This window comes from Thalia democratica, chromosome 7 (genome assembly GCF_965202585.1).
Source record: "Thalia democratica chromosome 7, ktThaDemo2.hap1.1, whole genome shotgun sequence".
Taxonomy (NCBI): domain Eukaryota; kingdom Metazoa; phylum Chordata; class Thaliacea; order Salpida; family Salpidae; genus Thalia; species Thalia democratica.
The window spans coordinates 39,412,032-39,430,233 of record NC_139171.1 but is presented as its reverse complement, the minus strand read 5'-3'; the positions used below and the strand labels follow the sequence as shown (position 1 = coordinate 39,430,233).

At 26.8% G+C, this 18,202-nt stretch overlaps 1 protein-coding gene across 2 annotated transcripts in view; it reads left to right on the top strand.

The window, feature by feature from the left end:
• The window catches only part of LOC145840307 (intraflagellar transport protein 172 homolog), a 69,136-nt gene that overhangs the window by 14,705 nt on the left and 36,229 nt on the right, over window positions 1-18,202 (top strand). For both annotated transcript variants that reach the window (XM_082947518.1, XM_082947519.1), the window contains exons 11-19: window positions 1,279-1,452; window positions 1,636-1,713; window positions 1,876-1,976; window positions 2,266-2,409; window positions 2,509-2,603; window positions 2,814-2,921; window positions 3,488-3,572; window positions 3,807-3,884; window positions 3,950-4,042. In XM_082947518.1, the coding sequence (XP_082803644.1) occupies window positions 1,279-1,452; window positions 1,636-1,713; window positions 1,876-1,976; window positions 2,266-2,409; window positions 2,509-2,603; window positions 2,814-2,921; window positions 3,488-3,572; window positions 3,807-3,884; window positions 3,950-4,042 (956 nt within the window). The remainder of the gene's footprint in view (window positions 1-1,278; window positions 1,453-1,635; window positions 1,714-1,875; window positions 1,977-2,265; window positions 2,410-2,508; window positions 2,604-2,813; window positions 2,922-3,487; window positions 3,573-3,806; window positions 3,885-3,949; window positions 4,043-18,202) is intronic.

Here is an 18,202-nt window from a genome sequence, read left to right as displayed (position 1 = left end):
CTATATTAATATGTGAGTTTATTTCTAAATAAATCTATAGTTGTTAAGGCAAAATTATTTATTGCAAAGAGGTGAGTGGCAAAGAGTCAGTGGGAAGGAATTATAATAAAGAGAGTTTGTCAGTGTTGATGTAGTTAAGTTATTTAAAACATTAAATAATGATTTAGCTAGCACTCTGAAAGTAAAATGATTAATATGTCTGTAGCAGCTACACAGCAATTCAACTTCTGTAAACAGGAAACTTTATGCTACTTTTTCAGGGACCGTAACTTTTTGAATTGAAAAAAAAAAAAAAAAATAAAATTCTTTTACTAATAAGCTACTCAGCTACAATTTATCTAATATGTTATGTTTTTTCATGTGGTTTACGACCAATTGGGCGCCAACCAACAAAGGTTAGGCAGGGTTTTCAAAACTCATTTACATAAACGCCCCCCCCCTCCCCCCCCCCCCGCCCCTTCCATTTTAGTAGAAATAAAAAAAACCCAATTTTTTATATACCCCATTACTAATTAATTGATTTTTTTGCTATACTAATTGACTCTTCCTAATAGCCAAATTAGCCCCTAAAAGGCAAATTTCAGTCTAAATTGGTTTAAGTTGAGAATTGTCAGGCTAAATAAAAATTTTGCAAATGAACCTTATACTTAAGTATTGCATAAGTTTTACGTTCTAAAAATAAGCAATGTTAGATAAATATATGTACGTATGTAAACTTAAACAGACTAAAAAAAAATTTCCTTAATTTTTGTTTTTAAATAAGTTTTTGTGTAAAATACTTTTGTTTATACTTTAATACTATAAGAAACTGTTAAAATATTTTCGTTCTAATTACTATAAAGTATATTTGAATTATTTGAAATTTATAATTTGATTACTTAATTGTGTAACTAAAAATACCGTTTATAACTTTTTTATTTGTATGAGTAGTAAACAATATTTTAAATGTTTTAGTGTTTATATTTTCCCTTAACTATACACAAAGCTTTGTCTCGACCTAAGGTAAACGTATACATTTTGTAAATAGTTATTCCAAATCATCACATTTCAAAACTACCATTCAAAGACTTTATCTCAGAAAATTTATAAAAGACATCTACTTTTGATAAGGTATAACTAGTACCTCATTTTCATACTTTAAATGAAGATTTTCTGACAGTATGTAGAAATCGTGAGGTAGCATCTACTGTCAATTTCAACTAAAAAAGCAATTTATCAGACTCATATAACTTATTTCCGATGCCTAATTGTGTACGAATGTTAAGTTAACGTAAACAGGTGAGCTGACTCTGGTTGAATATGGCAGCAACGAAATATTGGGGTCTGTTCGCACCGAGCTCATGAACCCCCATCTGATCAGCGTTCGTTTGAACGAGAGGCAGCATTCGCACAAAACTTTCACCGACAACAAAAAGATGGCCTATCTCATCGACGCTAAAACTGTTTCCATCGGTAACTTATTTTTTTTATAGCTTTATTGAAACTGTTATATGTTTTTCTTGTAATGAGACAATTTTATGAATATTTTTCTTAAGTTGTTTACGAAATGTTATTTTAAGATAAAATAATGTTGTTGTATTAAATTTAGGTTTATCATTAAAAAAAGTTTAAGTCTAAAACTAAATTTCTTTTTAGTTGACCTGACTCAAATGTTTTCAATCGCTACAATTCAGCATAACTCAAAACTCGATTGGCTAGAACTGAATGAAACAGGTTAATATATATAATTTTTAATAAAAAAAAACTGCGATATTATTAAAAAAAGCTTTTATACAAGAGAAAATTATTACACTACAAAAACTAGACTTCAAATAACATTTAAAGATTTAAAGGTTTTTTTTTTGAAATGTTGAAATTTACTGCGGAAAAATGTAGGAAGAAAGTTGTTATTCCGTGACAAACGACTACAACTTCACATGTATGACTTGGAAACCGAAGTTAAGTCTACACTGCTCAGTTACTGCTCTTTTGTACAAGTTTTTTTTTTCAAATTTCTGTTAGTTATCTAAGACAGGTCATTATAATAGTTGTCAACTTTTAAAAATTTATTATTTTGCGTTTTATTGTTTATCCATAGTCCTTTTGGCTAAAACCAAAATTATATAGTATTTTATGAAGCTTTCTGCCGAATTCTATGTTTATAAGTATTTAACTCTATTTTTAAAGTGAAAACTATCAAGTTGTTTAACATTTTAGGCTAATACTTAAAGTAGTCAAAACTTAAATGGTGAAATGCGTATTTACAAATGAAAGTTGTATGTTTAGTGGGTGCCGCAGAGTGATGTGTTGGTGGCGCAGAACAGGGAGTCGTTGTGCGTGTGGTACAACATCGATGCCCCCGAACGGGTGACCATGTTTCCCATCAAGGGGGAAATTATTCAATTGGAACGCGTCGATGGTAAAACTGAGGTATGCATTTTAAATTTGAAAGCAGTTTGTTAGTTTGTGTGCATTCTAAAATAAAAAGATTGATGTTTAAAGTTTTTTTTTAATGTTGTTTTGTCATAGGTGTTAGTGCAAGAAGGTGTGAATACGGTAACATACACGTTGGACGAAGGTTTAATTGAGTTTGGTACTGCAATCGAAGATGGCGATTTCAACAGGTTTTGTTTGTTTGTTTTTGAATTTAATCGAAACATTGATTTGTGAAATATAAAAGCAATTAAATATTTTTTAAAATCTTGTGACACTATATAGATACTTATTAGGAGCGGGTATAATTTTTATCACTTTATTTAAAAAAACACTTTATAAATAAAATTAAATTTTAAACTTAGAAATTTTTATTTTAAAATTATTTTGTTCACAAACAGGGCAACAGCGTTTTTAGAAACTTTAGAAATGTCTCCAGAAACGGAAGCTATGTGGAGGACGTTGTGCAAGTTGGCGCTTGAAAACTGCAAACTACCAATTGCTGAGAGGTTTGTATGGCGTTTTGTAAAAGTAAAACGCAAGGTTGTAGGTCATCTAGGAGCTTCAAAACTGTTTTTAATACTATATTTAAAAACTATTAAAAACAAATGTTTTAGAAAATCATGGTTGTAATAATTGAATTAATTTCAAAAGCTAGTATAAACTTCTTTAATATTGTATAGTTTACCTTTGATGAATCAAGAATTTTTAGCCTAAGTTGTTGATGTGTTCATATTTACTTTACTATGATTAGCAAACTATACCTTTTTTTACACATTCTCAGTGTTCTTTGCAATACCAAGTTAAAAGATCAAGTTGAGAACTCTAATTGTTTTTTGAATATCAAAAGTATTTAATACTAAATTAACTACTAACACTTTTCTAATTTTTTTGTAAAAATAACTTTAGCACTCATTGTGCTTCAAACACTAGTTTAGTTTTTCATATTAAACTAATACAAAAACATATAGTTTACTTAAGTTTTTCAATATTTATATATTTAATATTAAAACAAGAAATATAGTTTATGATATATATTCAATTTATGTAAACACAATACGAAAACATTTTAAAGATGTTGTGCCGCTCTTCGAGATGTTTCAAAAGCCAAGTATTTGAAAGAGTTGAGTAAAATGGTTCAAAAGTACGAAGTTGAAACAGTTAGTGTAATTTTGTTTTATAAAAAAAACATTGTAAACCTTTATATGATATATTAAGTTTTTGACTGTAGTTTTTTTTATCAATAAAAAAAAGTTGTTTTATATTTCAGTTTTTTATTTTATTTATATCAATGTTTTTGCTAAAATAAAAAAAAGCTTCATTAAATACATAAACACCGTTTTAATAACCTTCTTATACTTTACTATGTTTGTTACCTTCTCTATCATTTGTAGGGTGGCGATGGAATAAACTATTACAAAGTTCAGGCCAAAATTGCGATTCTAGAAAAGAACTTTAAAAAAGTAGAGCAGGTACTTGTTATACTGTAAAGGTGCATTAAAGTAGATAAATATATTTATGTTAATGTTGTGAACAGATTTACTTGGAAAACGGTGCTGTCGACGAATGCATAAGTTTCTACAAAAGTGTTCATATGTGGACTGATGCCATCAACCTTGCTCAATCTAGGGTAATTAGTTCTAATTTGTAAAAAAATTCTACTTTTGTTCTAATGTTATTATTTATTGAATCATGTGAGGCTTAACATTAGTAGTTTTTAAATAAACTAAACTAAGATGTTTAGTTTGTGTGCTCTTAAATTATTGTATAAGCTTACTTAAGCATTTTAAAATTATTTTATATTTAATTTAATTAACAATTTCATTTATTACAAATTTATTACAATTATCTAAATATTAAATCTGTTACTTAATACTTCAAAAGTGAAGAATAATTACGTATATTATTCCTTTAGTTTATTGGTAAAAAGATGAACGAATTATAAATGATACAGTTAATGAATTATGATACAGTGAGATTCAAAAAACTACAACATTTTTTTTGGGTGTATAAGGTACAGACAAAAGGAAAGATATACTTTGATAAAGTTTTATTTTACGATTTACTATAAAGTCTACGATATGATATTTAAAGGTTTCGAATATTGACTAATCGAGTTGGCAATTTATCTTGCGATTGGATCAGACAAAAATAAGATATAGTTTTTACTAACTTTTTTTTTTGATTATTTGATCCACTAAAAGCTCATACCTTTGATTAACTTTTGTGATATTGACAGTTTTGTGAAGAATTTCTGACGGCAGTTTTATTTTCTTATATGGAGAAAAACTTTTTCAAAACTTAGTTTTTCAGATTTTTTCTTTTACCTAAAATAACATTGGCTCTTAGATGAAAACTTTAAGTACAAACTATCAACCTGTTTTTATAGAACTAAACTATTATTTAACTTTTGAGATATTGTTATTTTTGTACAAAGTTTCCGATACAAAAGTATGGACCGCAAATGTTTTGGTGTCATTTTTCTCGGAAATTTAAAAAATCACTAAAATATCTCAGATAAAGACCTCAAACTTGCAGGAAATGTTCGTTTTATAGTTTAAAAGACTTTGTATGTTGCAATTAAAATAAATATATATCAGAAAAAGAAATAAGTTGTTTTTTTTATAAAAAAAATTATTTGTCAAAAGTCTTAGTCTTTTTTATATACACTTTAGACAATTTTATTAATGAGTTAGGGTAATTCAAAATAATAAGTTAGTGGTTTGCTATTATTACTGTATAAAAGGGGAGTGAGGAAGGGTTTAGCTTGAGTATGTATCTAATGTAACTGTAGAACTTTATCAGAATTATATACTTTGGCAGCTAATTGGAGCTCTTTTGATTTTATTTATATGTCTTATGAAATGACTTATTTGTCATATATATTTTTTAGTATATAGTTTATCTTGTAGTAACTTTTTAATATGAGACGGTCTTTTTTTTGTTTTTAGAGTGTAAAGGAATATTTTTGTAAATAAATATCTGAATTAATTTATTGAAATAGTCATAAAAGTATTGAAGGTTATTTGCTTTATTGAATATTGTAGTCCAAATTGTTTCTCGTAAATATTCGTTAATTTTCTTAAAATATCCTTTTTTGAGTTATACGAAGTGAATTGAGGATATTGTGTTATTAATTATAAATTTTAAATTTTATTAACAATACAATGTTTCACTCGCTTGAAACTAGTCAAACGAGATCTTCAGTTGTTTAAACGTTTATTCAAATAGAATATTGTGTTATGCTAGTTTCATTTCTAATAAGAAATAATATTAAGGTCACATGTGTTTGTTAGAGGTGTAATGATATTAACATCTCATTTTCGTATTTTAAAGCGAATGTTGTGGAGTGTTTTGTGCAGATATTTGTGACGTGCTTCTAGTATTAAAAAAACAAACATATTTTTATAAAAAAACAAACATTTTTATTATTTCAAGGAGTTAATTTCATTCCGACGCGTATATATCGGCGTTTGTCTTTCAAATACGCGTAAAAAGAGTTGCAAAATTATTCCGCGGTATGATCTAGTTACGATTAAGTTTAACGTTTTACTTCAATTATCGAGAATCAAGAAAACGTCTACATCGCGGAGTTGATGTTAGTATTTATGTAACTTTACGATTGTTGATACTTTTTATAGATTTTATTCGTGTCGTGATTTAATAGTTTCTTTCTTCAGAACTAAGAATTGTTATTGAAAATAAAGTAGATTGCATTTATTCAAAGTGTGTTTTATTCATAACTTAGGAAATAGTTTTGTAACTTATACTGTTTGTATATTATTTACTTCTCGTAAGTATAGCAGTCAGTTAGTTACTGGAGACCACGTAGTTAAGACATAAAACATAAACACCATTAAAATAACCAATTTGGTTAAAGTGGAAACCACGCAGTGTCTTTTAAGAACCTTGAATCTTCTGGTTACAAATCTTTAAGCAGTCAACAGAATAAATGCACACAAACAACAATGACGATATCAATCTTAATAATTCTCATCAAGCAGAGATGATGAATGATAATGCTGAATTTTATCCGTCAAACAGCATTCAACAACAATTTAGAAAATCAAGCGAAGTTAAGCAGCTAACAAATGAAGAAGAGTTAAGAATTTTGCAAAAGCAAATAAAAAAGTTAAATAATAGATTAAAACAGTCTAGATCACCACATTACGAACGTGCGATGCTAGAAAAACGCGAACCTTTTTACGATGATTACAAAAATAGTAATCAAAATAATTTTAACAACTTTAGCGACACATTAAAGGCGCAAAGACTGAGTAAAAAGTTTAAAAGGTTAGACTTTGTAAGAAACCCTCGTGATATTATTAGTTTTTTCGAAGAGGAAATGTTTAATGAAAATATTTCTAGTAATACAGAAAAGTATAAATTTTTAACTGGGTTTTGGCCGAGAGAAGAGTTGTCAGACTATTATAAAATGACAGAACGAGGTGAAAGAAACTACAGTTCTTTAAGAAACTTTTTTATTAATAGGGACAATCAGTTAGCTGAAATTTTAGATAAAATTCCAATTTGGAATGAGTGTACAAACTTTAATAAAATATTTGCTACAGCCGTGAGTTGGGCCAAATGTCCAGAGCATGACAGAATTAAGTTTTTTCTTGCATACTTAATGCCCTTTTCGATCAAAGATAAGATTAGGGAACATTTTGATGAAAGCTTAGAACTTTTTAAAAGAAAAGGACAAGCCATATGGAATGCTTATAAAGTAAACGCATTAATACCTAAGCAAGTTAATTACAATAGACTACAGCAGTATGAGCAAAGTCAGCATAGGGCTAAAATAAATTACCATAAGCGAGTTCGTCCTAATAATCAACAAAATTTTCATTTTAGAGATAATGGTATTAATCATAATTACAATTATCGTCAACATAACCAAGATAGAGATAGTTTTAAACCAAGAAAATCATACAATGGGAATAGTAGTAATAATGTTAACATAGCACAGTATTTGTCATGTCATCAAAACTTACCTACAAAAACATCTAATACAACCAAAGAGTTTCAAACAGTTAAAGAAAAAGCTCAGGTAATAAAAAAAACAATAGCGATTGGAGTAACTGGTCAAGTAGTATGGTTTAATGTTCGCAAAGGTTACGGTTTTATTCATCGTGATGATCAGAACAGCGATATTTTTGTTCATTATACAGCTATCATAAAAAACAACCCGAACAAATTCTTAAGGTCTCTTGCACAAGGAGAGAAAGTCCAGTTTGATATTGTCGTAGGTAAAAACAACATGCCAGAAGTCGCAAACGTGACAGGTCCTAATGGTAAAACAGTTCAAGGGTCTAAGTATGCTGTAGATAAAAATTCAAACTACAATCAAAAACTTCAACAAAATATATTTAACGCAAACCATCATTCTCGTAACCTCCAACAGCAGAAAATAAAAGCTAATAGAGCTTATAAGCAAGCTGTTGCTTTTACAGCAAAACAAGGTAAACTTAGCAAAGAAAAACATCAGAAACAACATCAGAAAAATAGCAGTTACAATAAAAAGTATGATAGTAAGCCAAAATATCAAGTGCCAACAGTGCAGCTTAAAAGTTATAAACAAGACTCAGGCTATTACAATTCTTCAAAAACAAAATCACAAACTAGCGTATCAAGCAACATATTAGCTAAAGAGAAAAACAATTTGACGGTACTTAATTCCTTTGACAAAAAAGAAATTATAACACAGAATAAAAAAGAGTCAGAATTACTAATAGCAGGTCTAAAACTTTTAACATTTATCATAAAGCCTTTTGAAGATAAAATATAAGTATTTTCACAAAACTAACGAAACGGATTTTAATAAAGGTAAAAAATTGTAATTTTTTATTAACATGAAAATCTATTTAAATATTTTCTAAACTCAGGTAATTTTTTTAAGAAGTTAAAATGAAAGAAACTATTACGTGTATTTATTTTGTATTCTTTTTTGATAAAATTTCTGAATTGTAAAGTTTATAGCTTTTTTACTTTTAATGATGTGTTATGAAGTTTTTTATATTATAAATTACAGCTTGGTACTAATTAATTAAAAGCTAAGACATAACAATTATATTATAAAAAAGTTTTATAAGCCTATTTTTATATTGAGATTTTAGTAACTACATTTCACTCTAACTTTAAAACAAAACTGATTTATCAGATTTTTTGCTCGTAAAATAATCAAGTTCAAGTTTAAAGCTTTCAATTCGACTCGTGATAAATTTTTCCTATAAATTTTAAATTACTTTCAACTCCCATTTAGTTTTGACTGTTAACGATCGAAAATAGCACTCGCTAAATTTTTCTCTTTATTAATTTCTACAATGCATAAGTTTTGTGTCACATTAAAAAGAAATACTTTATACTTGAATCCTATAAAAGTTTGTGCATGAAAATACTGCTTATTGTTTTGTAAAATATTTTAAAGAAAATATTTTCTGTTTAGTTTATTAAAGTTTGCGAGTTGAATATTAAGAACATATGTTTTTCTAAGTTAAAAACAAAATTAAAATTTTTCATGATTTTTAAAATATTAAATTTCTATTCAATGCATCTTTAAATGCTTAATTTTTTTTTGTTTTGTATAACATAATGGGTTTGAAAGTAAATACTGACAGTTTCGTTATTGTCTTGTGGCATAATAACATAGAAGTTTTTACTAAACTTTCTTGAAAGAATATCTCAACTTTTTTTTTGAGCCGCGTATTTTTGAAATGAATACTACAATGTTGGACAATGAAAAGATGAATTTTTCCTATGTCAGCAAGTGACTTCGACGAATTTTTGAATTTGAAGTTTAGAGAAGAACAAGCGAATTAAAACAATTCGTTCCTGCTAAATAAACCACCGTAGAAGAAGAAATCGGAAGAGAAACGCCGGAATAGAAGATGCCCGAGGACAACAGGCACAATGACAAGAACCCCAAGGATAAGAAGCCTGAGGACAACTAAATGACTATCATTGTTACTTACTTTGTCTTTATGTTGTGTTTTATCTAAGTTTTTGTAAATTATGTAGTTTTTGAGATAATAAGTAATAGTTTCTTTTTCTTACTTTTTTTACTCCGAACTTTTAATATCGATAAAAAAGTTTAAAGTTAAGTAGGATTTTAAGGATTTAAATTATTTAAAACCAGGCTTTAAACGTTAAAATTAAAAATTTAAAAAGAAACAATGTAATGATATTAACATCTCATTTTCGTATTTTAAAGCGAATGTTGTGGAGTGTTTTGTGCAGATATTTGTGACGTGCTTCTAGTATTAAAACAACAAACATATTTTTATAAAAAAACAAACATTTTTATTATTTCAAGGAGTTAATTTCATTCCGACGCGTATATATCGGCGTTTGTCTTTCAAATACGCGTAAAAAGAGTTGCAAAATTATTCCGCGGTATGATCTAGTTACGATTAAGTTTAACGTTTTACTTCAATTATCGAGAATCAAGAAAACGTCTACATCGCGGAGTTGATGTTAGTATTTATGTAACTTTACGATTGTTGATACTTTTTATAGATTTTATTTGTGTCGTGATTTAATAGTTTCTTTCTTCAGAACTAAGAATTATTATTGAAAATAAAGTAGATTGCATTTATTCAAAGTGTGTTTTATTCATAACTTAGGAAATAGTTTTGTAACTTATACTGTTTGTATATTATTTACTTCTCGTAAGTATAGCAGTCAGTTAGTTACTGGAGACCACGTAGTTAAGACATAAAACATAAACACCATTAAAATAACCTATTTGGTTAAAGAGGGAATCACTGAATGTGATATGATTTTATTTTCTTCAAGTTGGTTGTAAGTTATAAGATCATGTATAGTTCCATTATTATGTATTGGGGTTTCAATTATCTTAAATACAAACTTATCAACACAAAATTGTAAAAAGTTTTCGTTGGATTCATTGTAGGTTGTATTGGGGATTGTCCAAGTTAAAGTTTTCAAGAATATAAAAAGAACAGGCTTTTTGAAAAAAGTTTTTGATTAAGCCAATAACGTTTTTTACAGTTAATGTACATTTTGCAGGTAGTAGGGGAAAGTAGATACAGATGAATCTTAGTTTTTTGTTTTATTACATCTATGCATAAGTACTCAAAGTTTTATTGCAAGTAGATTAATTTTTTTGTAACTTGTATAACTTCTAAACAACTTTTGTAAAGCAATTTAGGAGTCAGCTATGTTTCAGTTAAAAAGAGTTAATCAATATCTTTGGTATAAACTTATTGTTTTGAAAATTAAATTTTAGATAAAATATATTTGATATTGGTTTGTTCAATTTTTAATATTTATTATTGAAAAAATCTTTGTTATTACTATTTAAATTAAGAATTTGTTGAATATTTTTTTATAATTTTTATAAATTGAATCTGATTTTTTAAGAAATAGTTATAGTTTATACTAACCCCAGTGTTGGTAAATTGAAAAAACTGATTTTTTATTTCCATTATTTTATTGTATCTTATGACATATTTAATATTTAAATTTTTCTCTTCTGCTATTGAGTGTTTTATTTTCATTTCTTTTCTCAAATTTCTAAAAGCTTCAAGTTCCAAAGAAGTTCTGTCTGGATATATTATACATTTGCTTCTTTTTTGTTATTTAGCACTTTCAATTTTCTCAGTTTTAATAACCTGTTTTTTTTTGCTGCCACATCACTCAGATTAATTATGATTGGTCCGTTTTTATATTTTGTTATCCTACCAACACATTACAATCATTAAGCTCTATTTTTGACTTCTCCCAAAACTTCTTGAGTAATCTGCAAATATTTTTTGGAGTTTTTAAGTAGACTAGTAGTAGAGTTTTTTGGTTCAGGAATGTTGAAAACAATAGCATTTAGATCCTTTTTTCTTTTAACTTTTGTTCATTCTCAGCTTCTATTTTTTTGGCTACGACATATAGTTTGGTATTAATATTTTTAGAAAACATGTTGGTTTGTTTGTACAAACTTCATCAGCGTATGTTGAAACCTTTGATTCAAAAATTATGTTTGTAAGCAAGTTTATTTTTTAATTCCAGAAACCTTGTTTGTAAATTCCCTTTTGTTTTCAAAGCATTACTTTTGTTGTTATTATTAATTTCCTTGTCACAAATGCATTCTTTTTTCTGTAGTTCATCAACATTTTGTTCAACGCTCAAACTTTTATCCTTATTTATTCACTTTTTAGTAAGCATATCATATCAGTTTAAACGACATAGAATTCCTTGTGCTTTTTAGTTCCAAATGATATATTTTTTTTAAATTTTTAATTCCAATTTGTAAGGTTTCAATCAGGCTTTTGATTTCAGCTTCAGAGGTCATTCAGACTTTTATACAAAACCTTATTCAAATAGAATTAAAAAAAAACAAACGATTGAATTTTCACTTTAAAATACAAATTTTGTCATAGATTTACAAAATACATAAAAACTATGTAAACACTATTAATTATCAGATAAAAACACATTGTATGAAAAAACTAAAGTTTTTATAACTTTTTGGTGGTACAAGTAATGTTTTAAGGAAAAATAAGTGATTGTAATGTTTTGTATTTACAAAAAAGTATTAGACAAAACAAAAAATAAATATTAACTGAAAAAAGCTCAGTTTTTGAAAACCACAAAAAATTAAGCAAGAAAACAGTTGTGTATAAGTACAAATATTTATAATTTTATGGTTTAATAATAATCTATCTTGAAATTTATTTATTGATGCACTTTAGTCAACTGGTTTGAGTATTTAAAAGACACTCAATTTTGAACCAGTTTCAGCAGAAAGACCAACGAGCAGGCAATTGTAAAGTTAAACAGGTGATGCATTTTGGTCATTTTATAAAAAATGCAAAAAATAGCAAATTGTTTAACTTTACAAAAGGTGCATCCGACATAGCTAAAAGTTAGCTATGAAGCTTTCCATATAAAGAGTTGCAGCCAAGGTCTACTATTAATATCAGTTGTCATCCATTACTAGTTTAACTAAATAAAAACAAAACTATCCCAAAATAATAGTAAAACTTGGCTGCAACTCTTTGGAAACATAGTTTCCTTCATTAAATAAAAATGTTATAAATATAAATGCTAAAAAAAATCTACTATTTTCAAATTTCTGTCATTAAACAATACTAATACATATTCAGAAACTAATCAAATACTTTATTATAAACTAATTAAACATAGTTGGATAAAATTACATATGTTTATAAAAATTAACTTATTTTAGAATATTTACTTTTCTTGTTTTAAAACGAAGTAAATAAAAACAGTAATTGTATTTTTTATAAACAAAACTCAAGACAAAAGTATCTAAAGTAAGGTAGCATCTAAATTTAATTAAAATATATTTTATAAAACTATGAAAAATGTGGTCGTTGTTTACCAGAAAAATTAATATTAGAACTTTTTTGCAAAAAAAAAACAATGGAAACTCATTATCTTAAACAGTTTATAAACGTATAAAAAAATAGTATTTAATATAATTAGAGCAATGAAATTGAATATGTTCTCATAGTTATATCATACTAATTGATTATATATAAGCCTTTGAAAAATGAAAATAAGTTAACAAAAGCAAGTAGTACATTTAAATAAAATTGTTCATTTTATGATTGAAGAAAATTAATCTACTGATAAAAGTTTAAAAAGTAATTATATTAATCATTGAAAAATCATCGAAATTTAGTAGAGCTATGATAAAAAACCAAGTAGTACATTTAGATTAAAGTATATATAAACAAATTGAATCGATTTGAAATAATTTAACATAATAATTATATTTGTCTTTATAAAATCTTCGAGATTTCGTAAAGCTATGATAAAATCATTAGCGATAAGTTTATAAACAAAATATTTTCTAAACAGATAAGTATTAAGTTTTTTAAACTAGTTAACAAGTTGTAAAACAAATTATATTCCAAATTACAAAAAAAAATCTTAAAATTTAAAATTCATTTTTAAATATCTACTTGAATTATTTTTAAAGTTTCAACTTTTATAGAAGTCAGATTGTATAATAAAATGATAAAAATGTATATAAAAAGTTAAAGTTTTTGTAAATTGTTATTTAAAAAAATTAAGTCTATTTTTTTCAAAGATTTGTTAAGAGTTTCAAATGTATAAAGCAATAGCATTTTAAATTACTTAAAAGCGTAGTTATAGATGTAAAACTGAAAAAATAATTAAAGTAAACTAACTTGGTACCTTTTACAACCGTTTTCTAACTCTTTTTATTTGAAATTTTTTCACTAATCTCATTTTGTTTAACACCTCGGTTGCTATTGTATCTTTTCAAGCCAGATTTGTATGCACGGTAAGCTCTAAAACTGTTTTTGGGGTTCTTCAAAGAAGATTTTTGACCAACAACAAATAGTGGCTTCGACGAAGCTTTCTTTCGAATGCCTGTACTTGTCTCATTTTGTTTTGTGCGTCGCGTGCTTCTTATTTTTTTTAAACCAGCCTTGTAATTTTTGAAACTGTTTTTGGCATTCTTCAAAGAAGAAGCTTTTTGACCAACTACAAATAAAGATTTTGAAAAACATTTTCTTTTTTTAAAACACTGCTTTTTGATAGTTCGGTTGTATTCGGTTTCAAGTGAGTTGTCTCCTTTTCTGTTTTGCTTACACAAGGCTTGCGCAGTTCACTCTTCACTTTCAGCTTTCTTGTTTTGCCTTCTTTTATTTCAGACCACGGATCAGAGACATCAACCATTGTAACCAAGTTTTCATAATCAGCACATCCAGTTCTATTAGGACCTTCATTTATGCTTTTTTCTACACTTTCTTTAGCCGTGTTTGTTCGAATACTGGGCGGAATTGTAACTTTCCACTCACATCGTCTTTTCATCAGATCTTCTTCCTTTGCACAGTCGAGTATCGGACATCTAGTAAACTTCAAAACTAGCTTTTCACGTTCAGGTTTACCTTCTCTCAGAGGAACTTCGATCTTTTTGTCGCCTCTTTCACAAACTCTGGAAGTTAACAGTGCCTCATCATTACATTTTTGCATTTTACCCATTAGAACCATAGAATTATTTCCAGTAAATGTAGTAAACATCTCAATGATTGCAAGATGCAATGAAAGCTGTGCAAATATAAAAAAATCAAGCGACTTTTGAATTTTTGGAATTCTTAAAAAATAAACTTTAAATGTAGCTTTTAAGCTGACGTAACAAACAAACTTACAAATGCATAGTTACAATATTATTAACCTTTTCATGATTATCATATGAATTTTGCAAGTCATGACAGCAGCCTTTTATAAATAACGAGCCAGATTTTATTAACAAATTTTGCGAGAGGATTAAAAAAAGCAAATTATGATATACCGGAGCTGAAATCAAAGTTACTTTTTAAAATGCAGCTAGAAAAATAAGTTATATTAAAAAAAATTCTGTAGTATTTTTAGTAACAACGTTGCCTATTTGTACAAACACTTACCTCTGTGACCAAAAACTAGCCTGAATAAAATGTTTTGAAAATGTTGTGCCTGCGGCGTACTTTTTTTATATAAACACTTTTGTATTGTTTTACTTAATTGAAAGGGCATAAAAAATTGTAAATATATGCATACACTTTTATGTTGCCTAAACATTATTAATCATGTGTTTATTTAAGAGCGTAAGACCTTTAAAGATACTACAGTTATATTTTTACGTTTTACAACAGTATTCAGTTAAAAAAAGTGATCATATACAACTAAAACCATCGATTAAAGACAAATACATATAGATATACAGTTAAACTAATGTGAAATAAATTAAATAAAGAAATAATGAGCTGTATTAACACTAGCACTATTTTTTATCAAAGCCTTTAAATTCATCATTATGAATCTTAATTATAAAACTTAAAAAATTTTTACATGTCAAATTAAAGCAAAGCAAAACGAAAAAAAGTTTACCTACTAACTAAAATCATCACTATAAAAATATAAAAATAAAAGGTAAAGCCATGTTAGCTGAAAAAAAAAATATTGAAAACTAAATCGACTCAATCACATTTAAATTTTAACAAAATATTATCCTGAGTATATCGAACAATCTTTAAAGCAACAAAACTTCTTCACAAAAATTATTCCATTTTCAAAACTTAAGCTGAAAATTTAAGTTTTAATTGTAAAAATTTTATCTAACTATATATATATATATAAGATGTAACGTTATAAGGCGTTAAATCCTGGAGATCCTGATAAGCTAAGCTTATCGGAATGTATACAACAGATGTTCTTGTGCTAAAACTTTATTTCAACTAACGGCGTTTCACTGCTCTCAAATAAATTTAAGAAGAGATCTACGGAGTCTCAAAAAGCTCTAAGAATAGCTATTCTTAGAGCTTTTTGAGACTCCGTAGATCTGTTCTTAAATTTATTTGAGAGCAGTGAAACGCCGTTAGTTGAAATAAAGTTTTAGCACAAGAACATCTGTTGTATATATATATATATATACTATGTTCTTCTTTTTCACTTTTTCTTTCAAAATTAATTTTTTAGAGTGTAATTAAAAAAATTTTTAAGACAACAAAACACTTTATCAGAAAGATCCAAGTAGTTCTTTAAGTAAAAAATTTTCACTATTTTTTTCTGCTAATAACTAATAGAACTTTATAATTTAGTCTAAAGTTAACGATGTTAGCAGTGTATATTAATTTTATTTAAGATTTATATTCATTTTTCAAAAAAGAACATATTATCAACTGTGAAAGTTTGAAGAAGATTGCTTGAATAATGTAGGAGAAAATAGATTTTGAGTAAAATGGTCTTTTTTCGCTGTTTTAGTTTTCTCTTCCCATAAGGAACCTATAATATGGCCCGTATTTGTTCGGTCATATCTCAAAAAAAAATTGAGTTTTTTAAAACGGTAAAAAGAAACTTGAAGCTTTTTACTCTGCTTCTTAGTCTTTTTTGTATACACTTTAGAAAGTTTTATTAATGAGTGAAGCTTTTTCAAAACAATAAGTTAGTGGTTTGTTGTTATGACTGTATAAGGGGAGTGAGGAAGGGTTTAGCTTGAGTATGTATCTAATGTAACTGTAGAACTTTATCAAAATTGTATACTTTGACAGCTAATTGGAGCTCTTTTGATTTTATTTATATTCTTTTAAAATGACTTATTTGTGTTACATATTTCTAAGTGTATAGTTTATCTTATAGCAACTTTTTAATGTGAGACGGTTTTTTGTTTTTAAAGTGTAAAGGAATATATGTTTAAATAAATATTTGAATTAAGTTAATGAAATCCTCATAAAAGTATTAAAGATTGTTTGTCTTATTGAATATTGTAGTCCAATTTATTTCGCGTAAATATTCATTGATTTTTTTAAAATATGCTTCTTTGAAATTATACGAAGTGATTCGAGGATAGTGTTTTATGTTTGTTTCTAATAAGAAATAAGATTCTAATTGAAATAAGATTGTGGTCACATGTATTTGTTAGACGGCGAATTCTTTAATAAAGATAAGGTTTCGTTCGAACCAAGTTGGTTGCATATTATAAGATCATGCATATTTTCAATATTATTTATTTGGGTTTTAATTATCTTAATTATAAACTTATCAACACAAAATTGTAAAAAGGTATCGTTGGATTCTTTGTAGGTTGTACTGGGGATTGTCCAAGGTAAAGTCTCCAAGAGTATAAAGGAACAGGCTTTTTGAAAAAAGTTTTTGATTAAGCCAATAACGTTGTTTACAGTTAATGCACATTTTGCAGGTAGTAGGCTAAGGTAGATAAAAATGAATCTTAGTTTTTGTTTTATTACATTTATGCATAAGTACTCAAAGTTTTATTGGATGTAGAATAACTTTTTTGTAACTTGTATAACTTCTAAAAAACTTTTATAAAGCAATTTAGGAGTCAGCCATGTTTCAGTTGAAAAGAGTTAATCAATATCTTTGATATAAATTTATTTTTTTTAAAATTCAGTTTTAGATAAAATATATCTGATATTAGTTTGTTCAATTTTTAACATTTATTATTGAAAAAATCACTGTTATTACTATTTAAATTAAGAATTGGTTGAATATTTTTTTATAGTTTTTATAAATTGCATCCGATTTTTTAAGAAATAGTTACAGTTTTTACTAACCCCATAGTTCATGTTGCTAAATTGAAAACATCTGTTTTTTTTAATTTCCACTATTTTATTGTATCTTGTGACATATTTAATATTTAAATTTTTGTGTTCTGCTATTGACTATTTTATTTTCATTTCTTCTCTCAAATTTCTAAAAGCTTTAAGTTCCAAAAAAGTTCTGTCTGGATATATTATACATTTGCTTCTTTTCTGTTATTCAGCATTTTCAATTTTCTCAGTTTCAATAATCTGTTTTTTTTTGCTGCTTCATTACTCAGATTAATTATGATTGGTCCATTTTTTTATTTTCTAATTTTACCAACACCTTACAATGATTTAAGCTCTATTTTTGATTTCTCACAAAACTTCTTGAATAATCTGCAAATATTTTTTTGAGTTTTCAAGTAGACTACTAGTAGAGTTTCTTTGTTCAGGAATGCATTTAGATCCTTTTTTCGTTTAACTTTTGTTCATTCTCAGCTTCTATTTTTTCGGCTACGACACATAGTTTGGTTTTAATACTTTTGAGAAAATTTGTTGGTTTGTTTGTACGAACTTCATCAGCGTATGTTGAAAGGTTTCATTCAAAAATTAAGTTTGGAAGCAAATTCAAAGTTGAATTCCAGAAAACTTGTTTGTAAATCCCTTTTTTTCCAAAGCATTACTTTTGTTGTTATTATATTTAAAGTTTTTGTCACAAATGAATTCTTTTTTCAGTAGTTCAACAACACTTTGTTCAATGC